This window comes from Suncus etruscus, chromosome 11 (assembly GCF_024139225.1).
Source record: "Suncus etruscus isolate mSunEtr1 chromosome 11, mSunEtr1.pri.cur, whole genome shotgun sequence".
Lineage (NCBI taxonomy): Eukaryota > Metazoa > Chordata > Mammalia > Eulipotyphla > Soricidae > Suncus > Suncus etruscus.
The window spans coordinates 12,177,157-12,198,279 of record NC_064858.1 but is presented as its reverse complement, the minus strand read 5'-3'; the positions used below and the strand labels follow the sequence as shown (position 1 = coordinate 12,198,279).

General features: G+C 36.6%; 1 protein-coding gene across 1 annotated transcript in view; it reads right to left on the bottom strand.

Moving 5' to 3' along the window:
- The window catches only part of CNTN1 (contactin 1), a 241,139-nt gene that overhangs the window by 86,954 nt on the left and 133,062 nt on the right, over positions 1-21,123 (bottom strand). Inside the window, 4 exon segments of the mRNA XM_049783881.1 lie at positions 1,771-1,888; positions 2,482-2,606; positions 7,497-7,678; positions 7,823-7,922. Coding sequence (XP_049639838.1) covers positions 1,771-1,888; positions 2,482-2,606; positions 7,497-7,678; positions 7,823-7,922 — 525 coding nt within the window.

The following is a 21,123-nucleotide window of genomic DNA, read 5'->3' as shown; positions in this document are numbered from 1 at the left end:
TGCTAGATCTTCCAACTCATTTTATTGCTGCATACAATTTAAATGGCAAGTCTAAAACTTTAGTGGCAACACAAAACCTTTACATTTATTTGATCTATCCAGTGATGTAGGTGGAGTATTTGTCTTCTACTTCTGTTGCTGTAGAGTTCTCTCTTACATTAGCAGCTATATTATTCCTGCTCTTCCCTTTGTTGCATTTATAAGTGTTACGGATCCTTCATCTTAACGTATGAGTCCCTTCATCTTTATACAATATTCATCATATTCTTTTTTCCTTGGTTAATCTGAAATACATTCTGTGTGATATAAATTGAGCTTCACCGACTTTTTTAGATTGTCTTACTGTTTTATTTTATTTTTTGTTTGTATTTACTACTAAAGTTACAAGAGGTTGCATTTTATTTCCTGATTGACCTGACCCATCTTTTCAATTATAGAATATCTATAAAATGAGGAATTTATAAGACAAGAAGTTTATACATCCTATGAAATTGAAAATATATTGTAGACTTCTGTTTGTGCAGTATGTGTTTTGCTGTTGTTTATTAATTTTTAGACCTACGGTCACACCATTTGGTGTTTAGGGCTATTCTACCATGTGATGCTCATATCTCCACTATGAAGAACACAGTGCCAGAGATTTCTTATATACAAATCATGTGCTCCAGCCAATGAATAATTTCCTTGGTCCTGTATTATGTGGTTTTTAGGTTGTAGTTACCCAGAGATGGAACCCAGATTTCTTTATGCAAATTATGTGCACCAGCTAATGAATAATTTCCTTGGTCTTATATTATGTGATTTTTAGGTTGTAGTTACCCAATGAGACATAAGAGAAGACTATACTTATACTTATAAATATATTCATATTTAAGTTTCTTACTTAAACAAAACATAAATTTTTTATTTCTTGTTGGTCACATGTGGTGTTGCTTAGGTGTTATTCCTGTCTATGTACTCTAGGAGGTGGTTAAGAGACCATATGGAGTGCTGAGAGCAAACCCTGGTTAATCACATGCAAGGCAAATGCCCTGCTCACTGTACTATGGATCCAGCCATTACTTTGAAAAGGATTAAAGACCGTGTACTTGAATTTATTTGCTGCTCTTTACTTAAAAAAACGACATTGGCCTAGGGAGACCATATGAATAAGAGATCTGTCCTTTCATGCAGCAGACCCAGGTACAATGCCATAAAATTCTGTGCATCATATATGATCCCACAAAGACCCCATAAGTTATCCTTGAGCACAAAGCCAGAAGTAAGCCATGAGCACAAATGGATATGGCCCCCAAACAAAACCCAGACAGCAAAAAATATTAAAAGAACTATCATCATCTATTCCATTTTAACTTTTTTTCATTTTTAGAAGTTGGAAAATGTAGTATGTACAATAAAGTATTATCTCTGGATACCTTACACTTATTTCCTTTAGCATTGAACATAAATGATAGAAATCTGCCCCCCAATTAGAGGGGGAAATAAAGGAGGCATCAGGACCAAACAGGTGTAAGACTACGAAGTAATAGGATAGGTACAGAGGGGACCACATATTCTAGCAGCCCTGGGGGTGAGGGAAGAGGATATGGAAGGTAGGACAAAAACGAAGGAGTAGGGAAGACAAACCGGTGATGGGAATCCCCCCTGATTTTATGTAAATATGTACCTAAAATATTATTGTCAACAATATGTAAGCCACTATGATCAAAATAAAAATTATGTTAAAAAAAAGAAATAGAAAAATAGAATGTTAACTAAAATAATACTGACCCAAGATCTTCAACTCTGCATTTGCATAGATTGCTCCATGTATGTTTTCAGCTATGCACTGGTACATTCCAGCATGGTCAAAAGTCACATCATATAGTCTCAATTCACCCTTATGATACTGAAAAGAATACAGAGTAAAGTACATTTGCTCCATTAGATTTAATATAAATATTTTCAATTTCTTAGCTTTGTGTCTAAATTTTATTCCAATTATTAACTCAGTTTATTGAAGTGAGTTTTTCATGGGAAGAACTAAAAGCCATTCACCATGGTGGCTACTAGCTCTTCTATGCATCCTATAAAGCTGAGAGTTCACCTTTACCCTTTTGCCCCAGCTGAAAGTTAGCTCTTGGAGGGAAGATTAGGACCCTATGAATGCTTCTTGACCTTAAAGACAATGTATAACCTTCTCTGTTTCTATGTGGTCATGGAAACCATGGTGAGAGACAAATGAAAATATCAGGCAATAGCTTGATCAGTAGAAAGAGTGGTATAAAATACAAGAAAGGAAAAAAATAAGTCAAGAAAGCAGACATAATAGTATAGAAAGGTTTTAAAGACAAAATAAATTAATTTATTGTCTTGATTACTTCTCTTAGACAACATTTTATTTCAGGTTCTACTATGCATCCTATAAAAATCTACAACATTTATCTCAGACCCATATAGAAATATTACTTGGAAATGGACTCAAGAACTGAACGTACGTACCGGGTACCCATTCTTCAGCCATCGGATTGTAGGAATGGGCTTTCCTGTGGCCACACAAGGCCAATAGAGATCACTGCCTATATCCACTTCTGTGTCATTGATATGTTCCACCCATTCAGGATATGCTAAAGAGCAAAGAACATTGCCAATGTTATATGCAAATCTACATATTTAATTATTTAGTATAATATATTGCCTGCAAATATTACACTTAAATGACCTGGAAAATAATATATCAGCAACTATATGTGTCATTAACTCAATGCTAGAATCATTGGAATTGTCTATACATGAAATGTTGTAGAATAAAATGAAATTTTATTCTATATTTTTATCAATAGTAATTAAATTCAATTATAATTATTTTACTAATTTAAACAGTATCTGAAAGCTAATTTTAAAATAACCTTAAATTATTAATTTTTATAGCAAATGACAAAGTTAAAATATTTATTATTAAATTTATATGATTTGACATTAACTTTCCTCTTTTTAGAAAAAGAAGCACTTTCCCTTCCCTTATTTGAGGTATTGTTCCACTGATAAAACTTTGTTTTCCTAGAGACAAATGAAGTACCTTACTATAGGACTATATTAGTAACAATCATTTTAATACCCTTTATGTTAGAAATTATGTACAGTATAATGATTCATAAAATCTTTATTGAATTGAAACCTGATCAATATCATCACTCAATTTGATAATTAGCACAAAAATATTCTAGGAGAATGAAAAAATCCTACAAGTTTTTTTCTAAAGGGAAAAATTTTTTTTCTAAAGGAAAAATACTTCTAATAATAAAATAATTCCAGTGACTTTTTTCACTATTTCTATGAAGCTGATAAGTCCAAACAAACTTCAGGAGTAAATTAGCAAACTTGAAAAGGAGGAAGCGAGTTTTGTGTAGTTTCATTTTGTGTATTTCTTTAAATTGTAACTTTTATTCTACTCATGTTATGTCAAAGTAATACATATGTGAGATATATTATGAAAGTGTTTTACATTGTTATATGTACAAATGAAATATTTTCTATACCATATATTTTACCTATATGATAAATAAATCATAGCATATATTTATATTTATATAACATGCATATACATGAATATATATAGATTAATATTGTTAATTCTGTATAGCAATTCAAAATAGTATTTTGTCTGTAACATATGGAAATAATTTTAAAAATTTTTACCAGTATTTTAATTCATGAAGTTTTTTTGTATACATCTTGACAATTCATAAGACTAAGATATCGAGAGAAAATTAAGGAAGCTGAAAGGCAAAACTATTTTTAAAAGCGCAGTCTTTATTTTTTTATTTATACTCTATACAATATCAGTAACAGTGCTTAATGGGAGTTATGAACAGTAATAATGTTGGACTGAGGAGGACTGACCCAGCATAGATTATTACCTAGCTGTATAAAGAAATTAAAAAGGATGATTAGAAAGGACACTAATGAGCAACTAAGGCAACTACACTGTCAGTAAGAGCTGTAGAAGAATTGAGAAAATGCTGGGATATTAAAGAGAAAATAGTAGTGTCTTTACTGAGAAGCAAAGTTAAGTTCTTTCGTCTTAATCATCTCCAAGTTTCTCCAACTTAAAATTGTGGAGAACCAATTTCAGTTAAAGCAATAAAATTCATGTTGTTTTTAGAATAAAGAGAGTAAAAGTTAATACCATAGCTGATTCTAATAATAGTGAGTTGTGTTTGAACTAGAAATCACTGTGAGAGAATAATTTTAAAAGTTAGGATCAGGGGTCAGAGTGATAGATAGCACAGCGGTAGGACGTTTGCTTTGCACACTGCCAACACGGATGGATCTGGGTTAGATCCCCAGCATCCCATATGATCCCCCGAGTCTACAAGGAGCAATTTCTGACTGCACAGGAGTAACCCCTGAACACTGCTGGGTGTGGCACAAAAACTAAGAAAAAAGAAGTTAGGGTCAGGTGAAAAATGAAAGTCTGTAAAAATGATAATAAGTGTTATAAAAATTAAGTGTTATAAAAAAAAAGGATAAAAAGAGTATGTGAAAATGATAATAGTGCAAACCAGAGTGTCTAAAAGGAAAAAAAAAGAAAAAGAGAAAGAAAGAGGGAGGGGACTAAAATGCGTGCCCCAGAGGCAGGCAGTAGGAGAAAAGGGTGAAATTGGGAACAATGGAAGCAAGAAAGGTTCTAGGGTATATTTTGTCAGACTGAAATTCAATCATGAACTTGAAAACTGGTCAACTGCATGCAAGGAACAAACTCAGACCTCTCCTTAACACCATGCACAAAGGAAAAATCAAACTGAATTAAAGACCTTGATATTAGACCTGAAACCATAAGGTACTAGAGGAAAACGTAGGCAGAACACTCCATGGCATTGAAGCTAAAGGCATCTTCAAGGATGAAACACCACTGGCTAAGCAACTGGAAGCAAAGATATACAAATGGGACTACATTAAACTCAGAAAGTTCTGTACTTCAATGGACTAGGATACAAAGGCTACCCACAGAATGGGAGATACTTTTCACCCAATACCCATCAGATAAGGGGTTAATATCTAAGACATACAAGGCACTAACTGAACTTTATAAGACTAAACCATCTAACCCTTCAAAAAATAGGGAGAAGAAATGAACAGACATTTCCTCAATAAAGGAATACATAAGGCCAAAAGATATATGAAAAACTGCTCCACATCACTAATCATAAGGAAGAAGCAAATCAAAACAACAATCAGATATCATCTCACACCACAGAGACTAGCACACATCACAACAAACAAGAACAACCAGTGCTGTGGATGCAGGGAGAAAGAGACTCTCATTTGCTGCTGATGGGAATGCAGACTGGTCCAACCTTTTAGGAAAACAATATATACATTCCTCCAAAAGCTAGAAATTGAGCTTCCAGATGATCCAGTAATACCATTCCTTGGGAACAGAAAAACACAATACAAAAATGCCCTCTGCACTCCTACGTTCAGCACAGCACTATTTACTATAGTCAGAATCTGGAAACAACTCAGGTGCCTGGATTGCCAAAGGAACTCTGGTACATCTACAATTACATAATGGAATACTATGCAGCTGTTAGGAAAAATGAAGTCATAAAATTTGCTTATACGTGGATGGACATGGAGACTATTATATTGCGTGAAAGGAGCCAGTGGGAAAAATATAAAAATAATCTCACTCATGCGTGAGAAATAAGAAAAACAAGAAAGAGTATGGTAATAATACCCAGAAACAATATAGACAAAGGTCAGGAGGTCTAGCCTAGTGTATAAAGCTCATCACAAAGAATGGTTAGTGTAGCTAGAGTAGAGAAAGGGTCTACTAGGAAGATAGATGGAACTGATTTCCCTGGACAAGAACAAGAACAAGGTACTGAAAGTGGAGAAACTAACTGGCAAGACACCTCTCCATTAACAATAGTGCAAACCACAGCGTCAAAAAGGAAAGAGATGGGGAGAAAAAGGGGGAGAGAGAGAGATGAGAAAGTGAGAAAGAAAGAGAGAGAAGCAATTTGCCTGCCCTAAATCAAAGCAGGTGTGAAGGGCTGGGAGGGAAACAGGAGACATTGGTAAACAAGAAGGGTTCACTGGTGAAGGATGGTATACATTGTATGACTAAAACCCAACAATGAACAATTTTGTAACCGTGGTGCTTAACTAAAGCAAATAAAAATAATAAATCAAAGGTAATAAAAGTGAGAAAACCCTGGAATTCAGAGTATCCTAAAGAAAAAGAAATGAGCAGAGGAAAGGAAAAATGAGCGGAACTTCTCATAAATGGAATGGGATAGTGATAGCTACATGCACTGGTCACCGAAGGCACATCTTATACTCTTTCATAAAAAACACCCTGAAATTTGAGTAAAATGGCTTGTCTTGATAATACTACATTCTGTTATTCTGATTTGGGAAAAGAATAATATCCTCGTTTGTCATATTACCCATATTTTTCTTATTGTCTTTCTGCCTGTGGCAGATAACTCTTCAGGATATGATTTCCAATGTCATGTAAGTTCCCTACTGCATGAATGATTTTTTTTTGAGAGGTGAGTATTTGGACATATCCTGATGTGCTCAGGAATTTCGCCAGACTCTGTACACAAGAATCATTTCTGGCAGGCATGGGAGACCATATGGAGTACCAAGGATTAAACTTGGGTCTAACCACATACAAGTAAGTACCCTACTCATTATATGAACTCTCTGTCCCCACACATGCTTTTTCTTTACAATTTTGTGCTATGTTTAAGTATGTTTATGTGCCTAAGCACATGTGTATAAATTTGGGGGTTTTATATGTGTTATGAATATAAATAGCCTTGCTTCTATCATCTGTACCATTGAGCTCGATATCTGGTTAATCTTAATGTGATCTTGTTCAAGTTTTGTGCATATACATAATAAATAAGAAAACAATGTTTTCTTAAGCCAACATTTCTCAAATAGTATCACAGAAACTATTAGTATCTGTTTCCTAGAAATTTGCTAAAACTTAAAAATATAACTATTGGGCTCCCAAGCACACATTCTATATAAGAAACCCCGAGAATGGCAATTACCAATTTGTGTTTTTACAAGTTATCTAGGAAATTTTTATGCTTGCTAAAGTTTGAAGACCATTACCTAAAAATAAATTATAAAGCATAGGTTCTACTGAGGGGCCAGAACTCATATCCTGAGTTTGACTATGTGTGTCGCATGGGCTTGATCCTAGAAACAAAATTTTTAAATATTTTTAATTATTTTTAAAAATTATTTTCAAAAGAGTGATAAGTCATAATAATGAAATTTATTAAATCTATTTTGAAAAATATTAAGAACAATGCCATAATTCATTGATGCCACTATGATACCTTAAAAAGCAATTAATCTCACAACTTTTAATCCTTTTTATATTTTACCACATTTTTTTGAAATGGTTAATAATTCTGTACTAGTTTTTTAAGTTAAAATGGTTGCAAATAAAATATGCTAAACTTATAGAAAATTTAAATATATACCTTGAACATAAATTCTTGCCTGATGTTTGTCCTTTCCTCTAATGTTTTCAGCTTCACATTCATATACCCCTTCATCTTCTAGTTGAATATTGAAGATCTTGAGGACAGCCCCAGAAGTGCTGAGTTCAGCAGTGCTTGGCATTGGTTCCAGGACTTTCCGCCATCGGATATCAGGGACAGGACTTTACATAGGACATATTAAGAATTAAAGAATAAAACATTGAAATAAACTTATGTTTATAGTTGAATGTTAGTGAAATGTATTACCTAAAATAATGAAATATATTTATTTAATTATATTAATAAAAAAAACTATGTAGACTTACTTTCCAAGGGCAAAGCACTCCAAAGTCACATTTTGGCCCATCAATGTATATATGTCCTTGAATTGAACCACAATATCAGCAGGGTATGGTTTTGTTGTTCCTAATGTTAAGAAAAAAATACATTAATTATTAAGAGCAATAATGGAATTCTTAAGATTAAAACTATTTTAGTATTAAAAAGTTTTTCCTATACAAATATTAGAAAACATCTTTTGTAAGATGCCCTGTTAATTCAATACCATCAAATAATATCCATTACCATATATAAAATTAATTTTTGTCAAAATTATCGGTCATATTGACTGACCCTGAGAGCTGTGTAATTAATTTGATCAAAATAATTTGAAATAATGTCTAGAAAGCTTCAAGTTTGCTAAAATATTGGGGAAATATTGTGCTAAGTGCCAGTAGCACTAACGTAGGACTAAGGTAGGACATAATGTAGAAAATATCCAGTAGAAAAAAAAAGTTGAAAAAGAAAATAAAGAGGCATAGCTATAAAAGGCAAAAGAACTAAAAAGATTAACTCTAAGAGATAACAAGTTAAAAAATGGGAGAGACAGAAAAGAGATAAATATGTATTTAAACATCATTGTACTTCTCACTTTACAGATTTTAAATATTGTTTAGAGAGGCAAAAACATAATTTTGGGGACCAAAAATTGAGAATGATCTTCGAAATATAAAACGTTAAAGACATCAGTGTCACAGTTGTTTAAGATATAAATCAAAACATATTATTTGAGCCCTTCACCAAGGACCTAGGAACGCAGGCAGAAGAGCCTGAGTGAGTCCCTGCCTCCCCGCGCCGTCCCCTGGGCCCGCCCCTTCACCAAGGACCTAGGAACGCAGGCAAAAGCGCCCGAGTGAGTCCCTGCCTCCCCGGCATGGTCGCCTGGCTCCGCCCCTTCCCCAGGGACCACAAGCACCAAGGAGAGTGGCTTGGGGGAGTCCCTTCCTCTGGGTGGGCGCCTGGAAGGGCAACTTGAACAACCCAAATAGACAGGGGAGATAGGGCCAGCCGTCTGGCCCATCAGGGGACCTAGAACAGTCCATCCCCTAGGGCCCTGGAGTGGACCAGGGACTCCCCAAGGACAAGGGCTCTGGGTTGGGCGGAAGGAACTCCTTCAACAGAGGCTTGGAGGGGGCAGAGCTCCATTGACTCTCAGAGAGAGGAGGGGGGGATAGAGAACTAGGCTCAACAGCGCCAGCAACCATTGTGGCCAGGAGCAGAACTGCACCGCTGACAGAACTAAAGAGCAGAAAAGGGACAAGACCCACAGGGAAGGCTGACCCCTAGGCAGCAAAGGGGAGGAGAAAGAGCTAGGTTCAACAAGCTCACCCAACAGGCCCCTCTAGAACCACCTTCAGGAAGGGGACCAAAGCAGGCCGAAAATAGAAGCCACAGCACTCCAAAACACACCATTAAATACAAGGAACCATGCGTAAATCAAGGAGATCCCTAATAACTGGAGACACCACGACAAATCCTAGCAAGTTCCCAAGTCCACCAAAACGTACAGATCCAGGGGAAGAAGACTTAAAAACGGTAATGAGGAAGGAAATGCAAGAATTACTAAAAGAAATTAAAGAAACCTTAGCTACCGAATATAAGAAATCCATGGAAGAACGAATCAGCCAAATTAAAGAAGAAATGTCAAAGAACATGAGAGAGTCCATACAAAAAGAAGTGAAGGACTTAAAAGACAAAGTAACAAGCTTTATGAGCAGAAACACAGAGTTGGAGAAGCACATCGAAGAGCTCGAAGGAAAACTACAATCAAAAAAAGATCAAGAAACCAACAAAGAAATAAAAGGCAAAGCACTGGAAGGAAAAATCCAATATCTAATGAACAAAGACAAAAGAAACAATCTAAGAATTGTGGGTATACCAGAAGGGGAGGAAATAGGGAAGGGGGAAGAACAGGTAGTCAGGGAGATAATAACAGAGAACTTCCCCACCCTCTGGAAAGACACTTCAGGACAAATCCAGGAAGTCAAGAGGGTCCCTAATAAAATAGACCCTAATAAGCCAACACCAAGACACATAATAATCCAAATGGCAAAAAAACAAAGAGAAAGAGGAACTCCTGAAAGCAATAAGGGAGAAAAAAAACCTCAAGTACAAAGGAAAGGACATAAGAATCAAACCGGATCTCCCATTTGAAATAATTCAAGCAAGAAGACAGTGGAATGACATATTTACATGACTGAATGACAGAAATTTCCAACCCAGGGTCCAATACCCAGCAAAACTATCATTCATATGGGAGGGCAGACTAAAAACATTATCAAACATGAACGCACTTGAACTATTTGTGCAAACCAAGCCAATCCTAAGCGACTTAGTCAGAGATGAATTACACAATCCAAACCCCCGATTGTAACAACAACCACTCCACACAATACAACTGCACAACAGTCATCTATCAATAATTTCCCTAAATGTGAATGGACTAAACTCTCCAATTAAAAGACACATAGTAGAGAACTGGGTTAGGAAAAATAAACCGGACTTCTGCTGTCTGCAAGAAACACACCTACAGTTACAGGATAAGCACAGGCTTAGAATAAAAGGATGAAAAGTAATTATTCAGGCCAATGGAAAACAAAAAAGAGCAGGGACAGCCATTCTTATATCAGACCAAATTGTATTCAACCTCAAGAAAGTGATCAGAGACAAAGAGGGTCACTACTTACTGATCAGGGGAACATTAGGTCAAGAAACACTAACCCTGGCCAATATCTACGCTCCTAATGTAGAGTCAGCAAAATATGTGAGGCAACTACTGGCAAACCTGGAGAAACACATGAAGGGAAATGTGATAATAGTAGGGGACCTCAATACACCACTATCACCACTGGACAGATCCACCAAACAGAAAAATAGCAAAGAAATAAGAGTTCTAAATGAAAAATTAGAAGATTTAGGTCTAATAGATTTATATAGAGCCCTCCATCCCCAGAAAGCAGAATACACATTCTTCTCAAACCCACATGGAACCTTCTCCAGAATAGACCATGTCTTAGGATACAAAGCCAACCTATATAAGACCACAAAGGTAAGGATCATAAGAAGTACCCTTTCAGATCACTATGCAACAGAGGTTAAAATTGATGTCAAGAAGAAGCAATGGAGAAAAACTAATACCTGGAGATTAAACAACATGCTGCTCTGTAGCATTAAATAATTAAGGATGGGGCTGGATGGCAATGGATGGAGGCCTTTGTGCTTAGGCCCCAGCCACGTGGCTTCATCCCCATCCAGCTGGCGGATTCCAGGCCCAGGTAATCGGCGTAATCAAGACTCACTCACAGGCAGGCTTCAGGAAGCATTAACTTTATTCATGCCCTATTCACCACATGTGTGTGGCCTATCTCATAAACTTTTAAGCACTAGTTATTTTTGGCCCTGCATCTAAACTCCTTTCAGCCATCTTCCCTTTGAGCTCCATGCTGGTCAAAGACCAGAACACAGAAACCCAGAAGCCAGAGCGCACAGCAGCGCAGAAAGGGCAAAGAGCCACAAGGGCAAAAAGCCAAAAGGGCCGAATTCCCTTGGTCCAACCCTTATCTACCTTTTCCCAGACCCCTCCCAGGAATGGGAGGGGCTCGCAGGTAAAGTTACACCTATTATCCGGTTCCCAAGACCCCTCCCAGAAAAGAGTGGGTCTAGGGTCTTAAATAGGTACACCCACACTGCTCAATAACAGCTGGATCAAAGAACAACTCAAGGAAGAAATAAAAAGATTCCTTGAGACAAATGACAATGAAGAGACAGCATGTCAAAATCTGTGAGACACAGCAAAAGCAGTAATTAGGGGGAAACTCATAGCAATACAGGCCTATGTCAAGAAACAGGAAAATAACAAAACCAACAGTTTAAAAGATCACCTCAAAGAATTGGAACAACAGCAACAGAGATATCCAACCACAACCAGAAGGCAATAAATAATAAAAACCAGAGCAGAAATAAACAACATTGAAACAAAGAAAAGAATACAAAAAATCAATGAGACCAGGAGTTGGTTTTTCGAAAAAATAAACAAGATAGACAAACCATTGGCAAAACTCACCAAAAAAAAAAGAGTGAAAACACCCAAATCAGTAAGATCACAAATGAAAGGGGAGAGATTACAACAGAACCCCAAGAAATACAACATATCATGAGATCATATTATGAACAACTATACTCAATTAAGTTAGAGAACCCAGTAGAAATAGACAGATTCTTGGACAAACATCCTCTTCCAAGACTGGAAAAGGAAGATCTAGAAAGCCTAAACAGACCAATCACCTCAGAGGAAATTGAAGATGTAATTAAAAAACTCCCTAAGAACAAAAGCCCAGGCCCAGATGGATTTACAGGTGAATTCTATCAAACATTTCAAGAAGACTTACTACCACTGTTCCATAGGCTTTTCCAAACCATAGAAAAAACAGGAATCCTCCCCAACTCCTTTTATGAGGCTAATATCACACTCATTCCCAAAGAAGGCAAAGACACCACCAAAAAAGAAAACTACAGACCAATCTCACTAATGAACATAGATGCAAAGATACTTAACAAAATCTTAGCAAACCGAATCCAACACTTCATCAAAAAGATCATACATCACGACCAAGTGGGATTCATACCAGGAATGCAAGGTTGGTTCAACATACGCAAATCAATCAATTTGATACATCACATCAACAACACGAAAGACAAAAACCACATGATCATATCAATCGATGCAGAGAAGGCGTTTGACAAAATCCAACATCCTTTCATGTTAAAGACACTTGGCAAAATAGGGTTAGAAGGAACTTTCCTCAAGATAGTTACACCTATATATGAAAAGCCTACAGCCAACATTATACTTAATGGCGAGAAACTAGAAGCATTCCCACTAAGGTCAGGAAATAGACAAGGCTGTCCACTCTCTCCACTCTTATTCAATATAACCTTAGAAGTCCTAGCAATAGCAATCTGACAAGAGAAGGGAATCACAGGAATTCAAATAGGGAAAGAGGAACACAAGCTATCTCTATTTGCCGACGATATGTTGATATACATCAAAAACCCTAAAGAGTCCACAGTAAAACTCCTAGAAACAATCAGCCAATACAGCAAAGTGGCTGGATACAAAGTCAATACACAAAAGACTGTAGCGTTTCTATATACAAACAATGAAGTTGAGGAGAGAGAGATTAAAAATACAATTCCATTTAAGATAGTATCAAAAAATATCAAGTACCTAGGAATCAACCTTACAAGAGAAGTGAAAGACCTATACCAGGGAAACTTCAAAACGCTTCAGAAAGAAATTGAAGACGATCTAAAGAAATGGAAGAACATCCCATGCTCATGGATAGGTAGAATTAACATAGTCAAAATGACTATCCTACCCAAACTTCTATATAGATTTAATGCAATTCCTATCCAAATCCAGACACAATTCTTTAAAGAAATAGAACAATCAATCACAAAATTCATCTGGAACCACAAAAGAGCCAGGATAGCCAAACACATACTGAAAAACAAGAAGCTGGGCGAAATCTCCTTACCTAACTTGAAACTATACTATAAAGCCATAGTAATCAAAACAGCATGGTACTGGAACAGAGACAGGACCTCAGACCAGTGTGTCAGGACAGAATTTCCAGACATAAACCCCCAGATATACAGCCAACTAATATTTGATAAAAGAGGCAAGAATCTGAAATGGAACAAAGAAAGCCTATTCAACAAATGGTGTTGGCACAACTGGAAAACCACATGTACGAAAGTGAAAATCAACCCATACCTCACTCCTTATACAAAAGTCAACTCAAAATGGATCAAAGACCTTGAAATCAGACCCGAATCTATAAAGTTTATCGAGAATAAAATAGGGAGAACACTCGAAGACCTATATATCAAAAAGGTCTTCGAGAATGGAGCACCAATGGCAAGAACCTTAGCAGCAAACATAAACAAATGGGACTACATCAAACTAAAAAGCTTCTGCATGGCGAAAGAAACCTTACTTAATGCAAGAAGACAGTTAACAAAATGGGAAAAAAATCTTTTCACTAGACATATCAGATAAAGGGCTGATATCTAGAACTTACAAAGCACTCAGAAAACTGACCCCCTCAAAACCAAATAAAGCCATAAAAAATGGGGAGAAGAAATGAATAGACACTTCTCTGAGGAAGACAGAAGGATGGCTAACAAACACATGAAAACATGCTCACCTTCACTCATCATCAGAGAGATACAAATCAAGACAACAATGAGATACCACCTTACATCAGTGAGGATGGCTCACATCAAAAATACTGAGAACAATCTTTGTTGGCGGGGATGCGGTATGAAGGGAACTCTCATCCACTGCTGGTGGGAATGCCCCCTAGTCCAAAATCTATGGAGAACAGTCTGGAGAGTGCTCAAAGAACTCAGAATTGAACTTCCTTTTGACCCAGCAATTGCACTCCTAGGTATATACCCCCATGTTGGAAGAACATTCATTCCAAAATACGTGTGCACCCCACTATTTATCGCAGCACTCAGTATAATAGCCAAATCTTGGAACCAACCGCGTTGTCCAACAAAAGGTGAATGGATCATTAAGATGTGGTATCTATACACAATGGAATATTACATGGCAGTCAGAAACGATACAATCACAGATTTTGCAGCAACATGGATGGACCTAGATCATATTATGTTAAACGAAGTAAGTCAGAAGACAAAAGATAAACACAGAATGGTAGCACTATTCTGAAGCACATAGTACATACATCTCAATCACAACTAATACTTAACAATCAAATAACAGGATCTAACAGGGTAGAAACTCCAAACACTGTAATAGTCATCATATACCTGGGAACAGTACCCAAAACACATGAAAAAGGAACAACACAAACTCTCGACAACACATTATACCAAAAAGTAAACAGCAACACCAGAACAGCAGCATAGAGAGAACAGGTACGTAATCAACTTTCTACAATAATGGCCCATAATAATCCTGTAGAGATCGTATACAGGAACACAGGTAAAGAATACCACAGCAAACCACTGACTCCAATGGAAACATCCTATATCACTATGCATTAATGCCTCTATCTTACTATATTTAAAATAACCTCTCAGCTTTTCTGTCCACAGGCGTTCTTGGATACAAAGGGCGGACAAGCTAAGATAGCAGCTCGGGATATCACACGAGATACCATACCTAGTTTGCACTAAGAGATGACCCCGAGAAAACTCTTTAACATACACTTTATCTCTAGGTTTACCTTCTTTTAGGGTTTCAAGCACGGGACCAGTCAGACCACCGAAGCAGTAACAGCGACGTACAGACTCAAACTACATGCTCTATTCACTGAACACATTCAAGCAAACTAGCATTCCCTTGCTATTCTCTCCTCTCTTCTCACCACTTTCTTTTTTACTTTTTTTCTTTTATATTCTTTTCTTTACTTTCTATTCTTTCTCTTCTCCCTTTCTTTCTAATGTATTTTTCTCTTTTCTCCCTCCCTACCCCTTCCATACACCTTACCCTTTCCCCCTCTGGAAATCCCACTATCCCTCCACCCCTCAACCCCATCCAGACCTCCCTCTATGTTAAAACACTTCACCCTCAGTCCTTAATCTATTAGGCAACAAGATCGACCTCCTACCCCAACGAACCAGTACCCAGCACCCAAGAGAAGGGACACCCAGTCAAACCCACACCTCGTCCCGGGCAAGAAATGACAGCCAACTCCCCTGCGGACTCATGCTGTGAGGCCCTCCCTACCAACTCCCCCCTAACGTGGACTGTTTCTTGAAACTGGACCTAGGTCCAAAAGTATCCCCAATGCAAGAACTCTTTCAAGACCTCCTTGCTGCAAACATTTACCAACCTGAAGAAGGTCAGGGGGTGTGATAGGAAGATGCCTGGGAACCCATACATCACAAGAAAAACCCAAAAGACAATGGGAAAAACTGTACTTCCATCATAGGCATAGGACCTGTAATACACCACCTCGTTACCTGCTCTCCCCCAAATGTAAGGTAGTCTTTCGCACCACTTTGGTCCTTTAAAAACTTCGCTAACTCATTTTACTCCTTTTTTTTTTCTTTTCTTAAATTTATTTATTTATTTTTTTAAATGTTGGTCCTACATATACATTTGCGAGCACATACATTTTTATTTCTTTTTTTTTTATCATTTTTGGGTATGTGACCTGTGTCTGTTATCCCCTCTGTCCAGCCCCAACTACACCGACAATATAATGTGGCACCACTTCCCCCTGCAAAGACACACTAAATAAAGGGGAAATCTTACATATAAAAAAAAAAGAGCTCATATCTACTAGAGATGGGAATTCATAGTTGTTTACAATACAGGGATATCTCCTACCTTGAAAATATGTCATGTGGAATCAACTTAGACCTCAGGTGATTAGATACCATTCATCCAGCCTTGAACCCTGGATCCCAGACATAGAATTGGCACAGCTCTTCACATCAGCTGCAGGAAACAAACTCCATCTGGGACAGCCTTAATACTGCGGGGTCAACAACAAGGGCCAGCTCTAACATGATATCCTGACATTGAGGAAAACGTGAACAACTTGACCTGAGAGCAGATTAGCATACCTTACCAGCTAACGACAAGACAAAACCAGAAGACTCGGCACCCTTTGGTAGGTCCAAAAGCCAAGATCGTGACTTACAGATGACTGGCTACTAGAACCACGACCAGACAGTATACATCTTGGGACCAATAAAAAAGCCTAGTTTAGGGTTTGAACTATGACTTGTACAATAATCATGATCCCCAGTCCCAAAGGTCTGACAGAGACAACCGCAACAGAATGGGGCTTCTGGAAGCACAAAGAAAGACACTATCCTAGGTGCCATCCTAGGTTCAGTGCAAAGATCAAGATCACCAACCACAGAAGATGGATTAAAATGACACTGAGGTAACAGAACCTCTAGAACCACAAAGACTGACTTCATCATAAGTCCCACCTCAGGATCTGTGCAGATACTGAGACCTCTAAACACAGAGCTCTGATTGGATCACCCTGGACAGAGCAGTAGTCTTCCATACACCAAAAAAAACACCACCGGGAGAATAAATGATCCTGAGCAAAGTCTAGAGCTGATCCCATGGACAGTATACTACAAGGACAGAGAAACCCCATATTTCTTAGGCCAAGTGAATTCCTTTTCGAATGACCCCAATATTTACTGTGCCAGGGCAGGAGGGGAAAAAACAAAAATACAAAAAACACAAAACCTTGGTCATTTTATATATATATACATATATATTTTTTTTACCTTCATTTACTTATTGTTATTATTATTTTTATTTACCTATCTATTTTGGTCGATTTCTCTGTTTGGGTGTGATTATTGAAATCGTTGTCCCCAAATATACTTATTTTTTTTCTCTTCTTTTCTCTTTTTTTCGTTATGTGCTATGCCATGTTTCTTATTTCAAGACCATGGTGTGTTTTTGGTTTGTTTGTCTTTGTTTCTTTCTTTTTTTTTTTTTCCGTCTATTTTTTGTGGTGCTTATCGATATAGCTGGAGTCCTCACTGGATAATTGACACTTTTTTTTTTTGGTACTGGTGGAGTGTTTCACCTTCTTTTTCTCCATCTCCCAAATCGATGATGAGAGCCTCTAGAAGGATTCCACCCATTTTTGGAGTATTAGACTCTTACCTCAGTTTATATATCTTCTCTTTTTCCGGCAAAATCATGCAACTTGAACTAGCTAGTCCTGCCTACAGTTAGAGGGGGAGATAAAGGAGACATCAAGACCAAACAGGTGCAAGACTACTAGGTAGTGGGTTGGATACAGAGGGGACCACATATTCTAGCCGCCCTGGGGGTGAGGGAAGAGGAAATGGGAGGTAGGACAAAAACGGAGGTGTAGGGAGGACAATTTGGGGATGGGAATCCCCCCTGATTTTATGTAAATATGTACCTAAAATGTTATTGTCAACAATATGTAAGACACTATGATCAAATAAAAATTATATTTAAAAAAATGATGACTTAATAATAAAAATATAATCTTTTTTATAAAAAAACATATTATTTGAAATTATTAATATATTATTTAAAAATATTAAAATATTATTTGAAATTATTATAATAATTTTGATAATTATAATTATAAAATTATTATATGATAATTTTAAAGTTAAGATATTTGACCTTAATTCTAGTTGATGACAAAGTTCCCAATAATGTGCAAGTTCTAGAAATTCGTAAAATTGTAAATTTCTAGAAATTTCTAAAAATTTCTACATTTCTAAATTTACAATTCTAGAAACTTGGGGCCAGAACAATAGTGTAGCAGGTAGGATTTTTGCACAAGAACAACCTAAATTCTTTTTTTTTCAATATTTTTTAATTTAATTTTTATTTTGATCATAGTGGCTTACATATTGTTGACAATAATATTTTAGGTATATATTTACATAAAACAGGGGGGATTTCCATCACCAATTTGTCCCTCCCTATACCTAAATTCTATCTCTGGCACCTCCTATGGTACCCGCAGGTTCCCCAGAAGTAATACCTGAGCACAGGACCAGGTGTCCATCATGTATGGCCTCAAAACAAGCAACTAAAAAAATTCTAGAAATTTAAATTATGTTGAATCAGATATAGTTAACTATAATCTCATACTTTAAGAGACTTGAGATTATGATGCTAAATATTTTTAGCTAAGTCATCTTACTGGAAACTAATTTTGGGGGAATAATATGAATCTTCTTATATCATGAAGAAAATTATAGAAGAGATAAGTCTAAAGAAGATAAGTGACTAATTCAGTTAAAATAGATAAAAGTTTCCATGAGGACAGGGAAAGTCAGAACAGAAAGAAAAAAGCAAATGCGATTTGAATTTTAGTAGAAGAATCATTAGCACACCCCTTAGACAAACTTTTCCTTACAATGTAGATTAATGAGCTAATCATTGAACTGAATCTATATTCATCGTGGATCACATGACATTCTGTTGAATCAGTATTTGGGTCAGGACATGAAGTTAAGTAAATAGAACTTGGACCAGCTTCATAGACTCATTCTTTTCTTGAACGAGATAAAAAAATGAGCTGTGAAAGATTATAGCTAATCCAGCACATGCAACAGAAAAGCTGGCCATCTCTGGAGGAGGGAGGGCCAATTAGAAACTTTAGCCCCACCTCATCGCCTCTCTAAGATTCCTTTCAGAGACACCAATCTGACCAAACTTCAGGTATACCAGTTTTGGGGTTAATATCACCAGGCTTTAGGGAGGAAGTACGGGTACCCTTTCCCGTATCTTCCTTCTTCCAGGGAGCTGGGTAGCCATAAACATGAACATAAATGCAGTCACCATGTTCATTCCAGGCTAGCTCCATAATCTCACTCTTTTCTTGAACAAGATGTAAACCAAGCCATGAAAGATCATGAGTACACCGGCCCCCATACAGCAGAAAGCTGGCCCTCTGAAGAAGTAGTATATAGGCCAAGCCCTTGCCCAGTCGAATCCATCCATGCCTGATGCCTCCAACACCCAGAATCACTCTTTCCCCAATAGCCCTGCCGTATCACCTGACCCTTATAAACAAATCCTGTGGAGACACCAATCTGACCAGGTATGCCTGTTTTTAGGCTGATATCACCAGGTCTCTTTGGAACAAGTGTGGGCAATAGCCCCCCATTTCTTCCCAAGTCTGGCAGTTGAAATATATGGTCCTAAAATCATAGTATTCGGAATAGTTCTTTGAGTCTATGAACAACTTTATTTACTTTAATGCTGTCATCCCTATAGGAGCATACTCATTTAACATAATGGACATCTAACGAGAGTTTACTAAAACATCTGCCATTGTATTAATGACTTCTTTAAAGAGACAATAATTTTCACAAATAGGTTTGCTACTGTATTTTTTCTTCTTTTTTAAAAAACTTTCTTCTTTACCCTTTTATATTTTTCTCTATTTTTTTCTATAACTTTGCTCTCACTTACCTGGAAACTAATGCATTATGGTCAACTATGTGTAGCATTTTCTTTAAATAAAGTTTAAAAAATAAATATAAAAGAAGTAAACAGAACTCTGGGTTTGCAGTGCCTATATAGCAGATAGGCTACTTGCCTTTCACTTGTCTGACCCTGAATTCAATCCCCAGAATCACCTATAGCTACCCAGTCCTGACAGGTGTTATTTCTGAACACAGAGCCAGAAATAAACACTGATTCATCGAATCTTGGAATATGGATTACTTTGTTTTACCATATATTTCTGCATTTTTCTACAAAACTAAAAAGAAAGGAATAAAGAAAGGGTGGGGGCCAGGGGCCAAGTGGTCTCTGATGCACTGTGGGGAAAAAAATAAAGACAAAACTAAATATCCAAGCTAAAGTCAATAACAATAGAATTAAGAGACCTAAATTTTAACAATCTAAATTTAAATGACCTGTTATACTGTCAGGCCAGGGGTCAAAGATTGGTGGGTATAGGATGCACTCTGGGTTCATTGCTGGAAGGAGATTGACACTGGTGATGGGAATGGCCCTGACTGGCTCTAAATCTGAAATTAAACTATGAAAAAACTCTGTAGATCACAATATTTTCAATAAAATAAATTTTAAAAATATTTAAAAAAAGAAAAAACACTGAGCACAGGTGTTACCCCAACAATTAAATAGATAAATATTATTGAATTTCCAGAAACAATTTGAAATAATATAGGAAATATAATATAGTAGCTTCTTTAAAAAATGTGAACATAGGAGAGCATCTTTAAAAGTCAGGCAGGTTAAGAAGCATTTAATAAATATAAAACATGTTAAGATTATGATGAGAATAATAAAAATGGATTTAAAGTAATATGATGGCATTTTCTAGATTTTCATAACTTCCAAAGTAGCAGGAGTCATTCCTAAATCTGTTTAACAAGAAAAGTGTTTCTTCAAAGTTTAAACTCGGTATATGAGTATAGCAGCAACTTAAGTGAAATGAGCAAATTTATTGATTTCATTATCAACAAGCTATGGTACGTCTAAAAAAAGCAGAATAAATAATGCTGTTGGAGCCTGTTGAAAGGACTATGAAAGTTTTTTACTAGTCTTTAAAACTATGATGTTATGGGATTAATCCACTATTCTAACAACTCATAGTAGAGAGATATATATTAATTTATATCATATAAAATAATTCCTTTTAAATATCCCAATAGAGTCATGGAAAAATTCAAAGGGCTACATGCTTTGTAAGAAGTAGTCCTACGTACACTCACCAATTCATGATCCTAAACCAAAGGTAGCAAC